At 46.2% G+C, this 9,864-nt stretch overlaps 1 protein-coding gene across 1 annotated transcript in view; it reads left to right on the top strand.

The window, feature by feature from the left end:
- Positions 1–9,469, top strand: part of LOC108571031 (protein Tob1-like) — a 60,838-nt gene extending 51,369 nt beyond the window's left edge. The window contains exons 2-3 of the mRNA XM_017933001.1: positions 5,465–6,408; positions 6,983–9,469. Of these exons, the coding sequence (XP_017788490.1) occupies positions 5,678–6,408; positions 6,983–7,601 (1,350 nt within the window). The 5' untranslated portion in view covers positions 5,465–5,677 and the 3' untranslated portion in view covers positions 7,602–9,469. The remainder of the gene's footprint in view (positions 1–5,464; positions 6,409–6,982) is intronic.
- The last annotated feature ends 395 nt before the right edge of the window (positions 9,470–9,864 follow it).

Here is a 9,864-nt window from a genome sequence, read left to right on the forward strand (position 1 = left end):
GGCAGAAAGGGTGCAGCGGGGTTAACCTACATATCCAGCCGCGGCTATGCCGGGAGAGGAGCTGTGCTCGAACGAAAACATTTTCCCTTTGGACGACAGCACCGGGTAGGGGTGGGACGCGGCAAGGGGTAGTTTCAGCCTTCCGTTTCTTGGCAAGTATCGACGGCTCTTGAGGAATGAGCAGTAGGTTTCTGCTGCGTTTCGAAAGTCCACCGACCGAAGTGATACGGGGCCAGTTGAGGGAGATGTTTTGGTAATTCGGGAGGTGAAACGGCGAACGATGTACCTATAGGCGGTAGAAGTGAAGATTTTCGGTGTATTCGAGAAGGTGTTTATTTTGGTATTTAGGTAGTTTGTTATTGGAACGCTGGGGATTTTCAGTGTTTACCGCCTTTGTAGATTTAGAGGGGAAATAAGAGATACTTTCGTCTTTTTTCGAGGGGTTCGAAAGTTTATGAACGAGATGTGGGGCTATTTGAGGGAATTAAATGATTGTAGAGTTGAAATGGTGAAGGGTGCAAGTGCTGGAAGTGAAGATTTTCACTTTTGGTATTTCGGTATTTATATCGTTTAGCACTTTTGTAGATTTACAAGGGAAATAAGAGATACTTTTGTCTTTTTTGAGGGGTTCGAAAGTTTATGAACGAGGTATGGAGCTATTCGAGGGAGACAAATAATTGTAGAATTGAAATTGTGAAGGGTGCAAGTGCTAGAAGTGAAGATTTTCACTTTTGGTATTTTGGTATTTATGTCGTTTAGCACTAAAACGGTATGAATTTTTAGCATTTACCACTTTTGTAGATTTACAAGGGAAATAAATGACACTTTCGTCGTTTTTAAACGCTTCGAATGTCCACGAACGAGATATGAGGCTATTCGAGGGAGACAAATAATTGAAGAATTGAAATGGTAAAAGATACAAGTGCCAGACGTGAAGATTTTCTACGAACTTTCAGCGTTCACCACCTTTATAGATTTAGGGGGAAAAATAAATGGTCACGAGGACTGCTGACACTTTCATCTTTATTTAACCGTAGCGAAGTTGTTCCTCACGATTTTAGCTGAAATAAATTATTCCAGCATAGAATTTCTATCTTTTCCACTAATAAAATATTTTTTTATTCAACGAAATTTACATTTTTTCCATTAGAAATATTATTTTTCTATTTTTTTGCCACTTATATCGTTTACCATTTGAACTCGACGCTTTCGTTGGCAATCTGAATGGGAATTCATGGAAAGATGAATAGGGTTAATCGAGGGTTTCGAGGATTGTGAGATTAAATAGGTGTTTTGAATGATCTGATCGATCAATTGATCGCTGAATTGAACAGCGATACGTTACATTCGTCGAATGATACTATTCGATAGAAGCAATTTAAAGGTAGGAAAGAAGTCGGATGAAAATTAAAAGAAACGTGTATGAGAACGGAAACAAACATCACTCAGCGCATTGTGAACGAGTTACATAAATCAGCCCGGTTAATTTACGCGAGTAGTCATGTGTAAAGGTTGCACAAACCCTAAATTATAACGTCAATGCCAACGGCGAATGAAGTGTATGTATTCAATTCATTCACTTCCCATTCAATTTTGCTTCGTCCGCATACTGATCCACATAAGCTATTGACTCTCTATACAGCAGAAAATAGACTCGAGTATTACATCCGTGCACTTTGAAAACAAATTTTTCTGACGGTAATAACTAATTTTCGTACAATGCAAAGTGTTACAATTAAGCTTGTACATAGCGCAATATTAATTTGCTGTTTCCATCGAAAAGAAATCGTCCACAAAGAGTGTGCTTTATCTTCGAGTCTTGAAAGGGCTTCACAAACGAGTCAAATAGCTTCGACCTAATTTTCCTCTCCTGCGCATTCAGACATTCTAGCGAAAGAGTTCTTAAATTCAAAATCGATCACAGCGTTGATTTGTCTTCTTGTAAACTTTTGCTATTTTCTCGAGAAAAAGGTGTTAAAGAGAAACGCTTTTTTTATAATTTTCTGAAATTGTGTTGGATACTTTGTCAATGTATTGAACACTGAAATGTGTGTGTAGTCTAAAGGGGACTACTTTGAAGGTGTAGTCTCGTATCTGTTTAGTTTTCAAAATAAAATTTTTGAACACTTTGAAGCTTTATCGTCACTTCTCGTACTTTCCAAATCAAACTTTCTCTTAATTTCAAAATTTCAATACTGAATACAGAAAATATAGGTTGCCTTGCGACTTTTCAATGGCTACCTCTCTTAACACATTCTGTACCGCGTCGCCTATTCGTGAAACAGTCACTTACCTTTTCAAAATGTGTTAAATAAAGTGAAAACTGTAAAATTTGACATACAAAAAATCGCAAAAAATGTTTGGTTTTTAATCAGAGAAAACCAATATAAGAAACAAAAAAGTGTTTGGCCTTATGAGAAATTAGCTTAAAATGCTGATATACAGAAGGTGTAAATACTGAGTACCTACTCACCGTTCGAAAAAACTTTAACACTCTAACCACTAGTTTCTTGAGTTTTTAGTTCAACAAATTTTCACGAAATTTCATAGAAACTTCTCCGAGCTGTTCAGCAAGTATTCCGTAAAAAAAATGGCCGATCTAAACAGGATTAAGCAGACGCGTTAAAAGTCTGATCGCCCCTGGGACATCTTCATTCCACAAACTTCCGGCAGGAAAATTCAAACGTCGCCGGCTATTTATTCGCCAATAAAGCGGGCTGGTTGGTGGCGGCATATTTTTTCACGCTTAGACCGCATCAGCCAGGGGGTGCGAAGCAAGCCGCAGAGCAGCCACAAAGGCGGCGTGCAGTCGTATAATTGAAAAATACCCGTGGCCGGTGCGTTGTCTACCGCGAAACTCGCCGCTGTCCTTCGTCCGTGGCGTTACAACCAGTTGGAAGGGGGTGGACGAGACGTAGAAACGAGGCAAAAAGGACGACGAGAAGAAAAAAAGAGGAAAAGAGAAAATAGCCAACGAACCTTCCTTCCCCTCGTATAACGTTGCAAAATGTCTGCTGGACCTCTCCTCTTGGAAACAGTGTCTCTTCCTTCCTTTCCACGGGGGGCGATCTCGCGGCGCAAAAAGGGGAGGAACAGTTCCGCGACGGAATTGAGTTCCGAGAGACGACGGACTCGAAGGACACTGCCGGAGAGAGCCTCGATGGTCGTCCAGGAATCCTTGAAGAGGGAATAGAAGTGGTTGTAGATGAAGAAGTGGGGATGGGACGAGGGAACAGGCTTGAGTGTAAGGGAAGCAAGGAGAGGTGAATGGATATAAAAGGACGAAGAGAAGAAAAAAAGGAGGCAGACAAAAGGAAAGGCTTTCCCTCTCGATGTCTGTCGTTCAGGTCCAGAGAGCAACTTTCACGATTGCGAGGAGATGCAGTCGTGGAAGATGGCCACTCGGCCACGCCAGTAAGGGCAATCCCTTTTATTGGCGTTCGTTTCACGGTAATCGTGCAACCAGCTGAATATTCTTCTCGATACGCGCTCGAGCGTTCCTCGAGTGGACGCGTTTTGAATCGGTTCTAAAGCTAGGAGGAGCGGTTCGGCCCCACCCCGCCCTACCTTCGTGCCAGCGAGCTTTTCGAGTGACTTTTAGACGGTCGCTTGAGCGGAAATGAGGATCTTAAGGAAGTTACGCCGTCTGAGTGCTCCTGTTTCCCATTAAGCATTTTTGCTGCAACGAGACATGTGAATAGATGGAAGGAGGGTGGATCTTGCTCCGGATCCGCTGGATCATCGCGCGGAGTATCTGCAGTGGCTTTTTCTAATTTAACAAATTGTTCCGCGTTAATTGAATGTCGGTTCTCCTTAGTCGTGCGCGATGTTTCTGTAATTGAGGGATCGTTTCATTATGCTCAAGTGGTTTCTACTGATTCGTTCCGAGAGGAATGCTTCTGCAATTGAACATTTCTAGTGGACGATTTTTTAGGTTAGGTGGTAAACGTATGTGGGGTAATATCTCGAAAATGATTGGAGATATAAAAATGATGTAAAATGACGAATTTCATAGTTTTCAACGACGAATTTCACTGCTTAACCCTTTCGGCGGAACTAGCCGTCAGTACGCCACTAACGTCGTGCCATTAGTGCACACCATACACGTTAAGAGTGTCTCGTGTTTTTTCAAATCTTTGAGGATTTCGTTGGAACAGCAGAGGACTTATGGGTGTATCGGATAAAGGGAATGTTGTCGAGTCCTTGTTCTGTATTTTAAAATAAATCTTCACTTTGAGTTGTCAAGGCGCGAGCCAATGCGACGCGCTTAGTGGATGCCGGATATAACCGGCGCTAGTCGCGAAAGGGTTAAACAGATTCGAAGAAAGTCCATTCGTTTGAAGAATATTTTTTTGTTAACTTTTCTGTGATCTTGTGTCGTTTTATTAATTTCGTGATTTTAGTTACATACTTTCGGTTAATGTAAAATTTAAAGGGTGAAAAGTGCGAGGATTAAACAACAGTTTCCATCACTTCGTCCTTTGCCAACGATCAAACGAGAGCTGTCTTCAAAGTCACGGTATAAGACGTTTCAACCCCATTCAGGCCGATCGATCATTAAAATTCGCGTGGCGCGTAATCGAGTTCTAAATTACCAGGCAGATAAAGCGAGGTTGGTGGCGAGGATTCAGATAAGAGGGCTTTGTCGCGGAGCGTAGGAAGCCTTGGAGGGCATTATGCGAATACGTTGAGAACGATTGGCTCTCGTTCTACTCTGTTCAGGGGGCAAGAGGGCCGAGTAACCGGAAGCGGCGTTCCGTTTCAATGCGCGATCGTGAAAAGGAGCCGATAACACAGCCCTGGCCGGGGTAAAAGCGAACACCACCTTTCGAAGATACTCGCCCCGGCACTCTTTTAATGTGATTTTGCACTCGCTGAAAACCACTCGAACAGTCGATAGAGAAGAGGGCTCCTTTGTGCGTGACTTGCGAATTTTTATGCGGGGCTTTTCCTACCTAGAGCCTCGTTATTGGCTACACTGTTTCTCTTTGGAAAGTTCCTTGGAAATGTGGTCTCGGAATAGCGATAATTGCGTATTTATTTGCTTAAAAAGAAGTAGAACTGGTTTTTTAATATAGGAACTCTTCCGACGATGTTCATAAATATATTAACTATTGTGTGATAAATTTTGTAAAATTCTTTGCTGCCATAAGAAATTGTGCACGTTATGTTCTTTTAATTAATTAAAATCTTAATATTATCTTCGAAAAATGAAATACTCTGTCTTTAACCTTTGACCTTTGCCTACAGTCTGACTCTGATATATTCGCTGCGATACTCGACTTTGTCCACTTGCTGTCAGGTTAAGCCCAAAATTCTTCTCATTACTATTTGCAAATTTGCAAAATGCAAAAAAGGTTACTCCAAAATTTGCATATTTCGTAGAACAGCGGAAAATAAGATGAAAATTCCACGCGAAGTAGAAACCAGCCTAACCAAACAATTCCTCCATCTTCTGTTACAGACTCAACAACCGATTCAATTTAACAAGCAGCCAGCACCAGGCACCAAAAATCTCCACGCCACAGTCGACGCCCGGTGTCGTCGTCTAGTGGCGAATCGTCGAGAGGCGGCGAAGCGTTGTCGGCAAGACGGCCGATCGTGCGAACCTGCTGAGTACTATTCCGCGGCTGCGAGGACCAGCAACAGCCCGAAGATTCTCCCAGCAAAGGGCAAGATGCACATCGAGGTGCAGGTGGCGCTCAACTTCGTGATATCGTACCTTTACAACAAACTGCCACGCAGGCGGGTGAACATCTTCGGCGAGGAGCTCGAGAAAGCGCTGAAGGACAAGTTCAAGGGTCACTGGTACCCTGAGAAGCCATTCAAGGGATCGGCGTTTAGATGCCTGAAGACCGGCGATCCCGTCGACTCTGTGCTCGAACGCGCCGCCAAAGAGAGCGGTGTGCCTATCCAGGACATCCTGGAGAATCTGCCAGCCGAGTTGGCTGTCTGGGTCGATCCTGGAGAGGTGAGCTACCGTATCGGCGAGATGAACGCCGTCAAGATCCTCTACTCTGAGACTGGAGACCCTCACGAGGACAGCTCGGCCGATCGAGAGGTGACCAAGACCTTCAATCCCGAGGCTCAATGCTTCAGGCCCATCGAGGCCGTAGGCACGTCCCTAGGCGGGCTGAGCCTCAGTCCCAAGTCCACGTCGCCGTTCCCAAGCTCGCTGGGCAGCAACGCGAGCAACGGGTCGTCGAACAACCAGCAGAGCGGACATGGATCTGGTTCCTCGTCTGCACCGTCGCCGACGCCCATCACCAGCTCGTTCAAGGGCTCGCCTAGTCCTGTACCGGCTTTCATACCGCGCACTACCGCGCCGCTCACCTTCACCACCGCCACCTTCGCGCAGACCAAGTTCGGCAGCACCAAGCTGAAGACCAGCAGCAAACGGGCGAACAGGTTGGTGAACGATTTTACGTATGATTCTCTGTGGGGTTGGGGATTGCGGTTGCAGGCTCATCTGAATGAACCATTCCCTCCACAATTAAATTCCCTTATCGTACAGTATGCAAGTAAAGTTCCTGGACTCTGAGATGTTAATCGTTTATCGTGGTGGAATATAGGACGGTAAAATGGGAAAGAATGAAACGTCAGTACGTAACACTTTCGTTGCGTACGTGTACATACAGATGTCCCTAAATACACGCCAGCTATCAACTATTGTACATAGTACAATCTCGAAATTCATCACTTGAAATGCTATCAGAAGTGCACCTAATTATCTCTGAGACGTCCAGGACAAACTTTCCAACCAATCCTACATCCATTAAACACACCTACAATTATCGAGCCACCCGCATACCCTTAACTCGCAATCTGAACACCGGCAAAGGTCTACGCCCATAATCCCCCATAGTCTCCATTTTCCCTGCTGATATTCACCGAACCAGCATCCAGTGTCTCCAACCGCAGTAACCGAGCGAGTAAACTAGCGAGCAGACAGATGAACCACACGTAAACGTGTTGCTTTCAGGATGTCCCCCACCGAGTTCTCGAACTACATCAAGCAGCGCGCCATGCAGCAACAGATCCACCATCATCACCACCATCAGCACCAGCAGCAACAGCAGCAACAACAACAGCAGCAGCAGCAACAGCAACAACAACAGGCAGCAGCTGGTGGTCTACCTGTGTCACAAAGCTCACCGCGTAGACGCAGCCTCTCCCCGGGAAGCATAGTAGCTGGTGCTGGTCAGCAACACACGGATCCAAGCGCGTACTTCTTCCAACATGGTCCAGCCGCGTATCATCCTCAATTCCCTCATCGTAACATCTTCGACTCGTCCAGCCACGGCGGTTACCTGTCGGCCGATCTCTACACAGGCGCAAATTTCCCGTCGTCCTACCTCGATCCAACGACGATCGCCGGCCACCAGTTCTACGGTGGCAGCGTGAACGGCACCAGCAACGGAAACTCACAGAGCGCCGCGAACCTCGGCCCAGTTGGCTCCGCCGCGACGAACAGCAACGTGAACGGAACAGGCCAGCAACAGGACAAGACAGCGCTCGTCGAAGGCCTGAACAACTTCGGCCTCGGCTCCGTGGCGCCGTATCCGGCCAGCCAGTATCAACACCTCCTCGTAGCCAACTAAAAAACCGTGCGAACGGACACCGAGAGAACAGTGGCCAATCCTCGGCCAATTCTCGGTACATCGTCGCCGGACAGGAAGGAAGGGAGGAGGAGGAGGATCATCAGAGAGACCGGGCCGCCGTTTCAAGACGATGTAGTACCAGTCTCTCCAGCGTCGAGACGTCGTCCAGAGTCTAGGTTCCGTACCCTGACACACCCGATCCGCCTGCACGCAGCGGACGTGGATTCCTGCTCACCCACTAGTTCCCACTCTGTCTCTCTCCAGCAACGAGTATCCAACCGGAAGTCGCCACGGTAGCTCTGATACAAAACAAACGAAAAGAAAAAAAAATAATACAAACAGAACACGTAGTTAACCCCAGGATATCGGTCACATTGAGGGGTCGCCTGGGTGGTAAATGCCAACGGCGACGCCTGTGTAATCCTTTTCGTCGAGGGAGCAATCCAGGTTCATCGACTCCTGTTTTTTCTCACATTCGACATCCCTCGGAGAGAGGAATCTGTACCTCTTTGCCAGGGAGTATTACCTCTCTCGTACGGGCAGCTGGTCCATCACACACACACAGACAGACGCGCGCGCAATCTTGTATACGTGTGAACACGCGGGGGATAGAGGCAGAGCGGCAGAGAGGAGAGACGCCTTCAGGCCTGAGAGGACGCCATCGGAACGAACAGCGGGACAGCGGATCAAGAGTATACGCGACCGTTCGCGAGATAGAGTTAGATACGAGAGAGCGAGAGTGAGAGTGAGATTATATAGAGCGTGTAGAGAGTAGAGAGAGAAAGAGAGAGAGAGGAGACGATGGATTCGAGTTCGATGGTGTGCGGCTGTGTGTGTGCTGAAGCGTGGGTGAAAGACGTTCGAGCGAGGACATAGAGAGAAAGAGAGAGTGAGAGAGAGGTACGAGTGTGAATGAAATGGAGGTATGAAGAGGAGGAGGAGAGACTGTTCGATGTGACGAGACTCGCGAACGCGAACTTTGATCGACTAACGTTGAAAGAGAGAAATAGAGAGAGAGAGAGTGTATCTAACGTTCTGTCAAACCGGATCACACACGGACACCCGATTTGCGATGGCGCTAGGCGTCCGTTCGACGATTGGCTGGCTCTCGTTTGCGTCGCGTTCACCTGGATCAGCCATCTGGAGACACATAAGACACTTTTCGAGAAAATACAAAAGAATCACTCTTACACGTGCATATATAAATATATATATAGAAACACGATGTACTCTATTATACAATACACAGAGACCAATTCGTGCTATTTGGAAATTTCAGAGAGGGGAATACGAAAGATATAGTAAAATAGTCGAACGACACGCCACGGCGCCCATACTAAAGGGAAGCAGCGGAAAAAGCCAAGAGACACAGACACACGTACGTAAAGAAAAAATGAAGAGAAATTTCACACACGCAACGGACACACACTCACTCCCACCCGTATATACCTGGCGACCCAAAAAGAGAAAAAGAAAAAAGAAACACACGAGTCTATACATTTCACCCACGTGGAACACACGGAAACGCCCCGCGCCTCGCTCAGCTGCTGGCCATACCTGCCATACTTGTCGCGAAGAGAAACAAAAAAAAAAGAAAACTAAACAGAGTACACCTGAGGAGGGCGGGGTGTGCGGACACTTAATCGCGCACGACTTCACCAACACGTACACACAGATATTACCAACGTGTAATAATTTATTTTTTCACTGGTATAGTCGGAGAATTGATAATGAATATATCTGTAGAGCCTATGTATTATATTCAAGATATGCACTCACTTCGCGGGTTCTCGCGGAACGGTGTAGGGACTACCTGTAGCCGCTGTCGAAGCGTCGACGAACGGAACGCCCGGGGACGCTGAGTACAATATGAAACGGAACAACGCACCTTCCTGGTGTTCTTCTTTTCGAGGTGTTACACGAATAGAGAAAACACGGTGAGAGAAGGAGAGTAGTATCTGCTCATCGGTCATAGACGACACAAGAAGCAAATAAATGAAAAATAATCGAAGAAGAAGATGAGAAAGGAGGACGAAGGGGAGACAAAACATGGCTGCCGGCGGAGCCCAAGGGGATTCTTTCTCGATCGAGTCGCAGATGGTGCTCGCGGTTCCATACCGTTCGGAAAACTCGTCCTCGGTACGATTTTACATTTTATTTTTATAATAAATGCAGTAGAGCGTAGGAGAGAAAAAAAAAACAATGTGAAAAAATGCAACGGCGAGAGGGAGAAGAGAGGAGTGGTGAGAAGAGGGGAGTTATA

This window comes from Habropoda laboriosa, unplaced genomic scaffold (genome assembly GCF_001263275.1).
Source record: "Habropoda laboriosa isolate 0110345459 unplaced genomic scaffold, ASM126327v1 scaffold97, whole genome shotgun sequence".
Lineage (NCBI taxonomy): Eukaryota > Metazoa > Arthropoda > Insecta > Hymenoptera > Apidae > Habropoda > Habropoda laboriosa.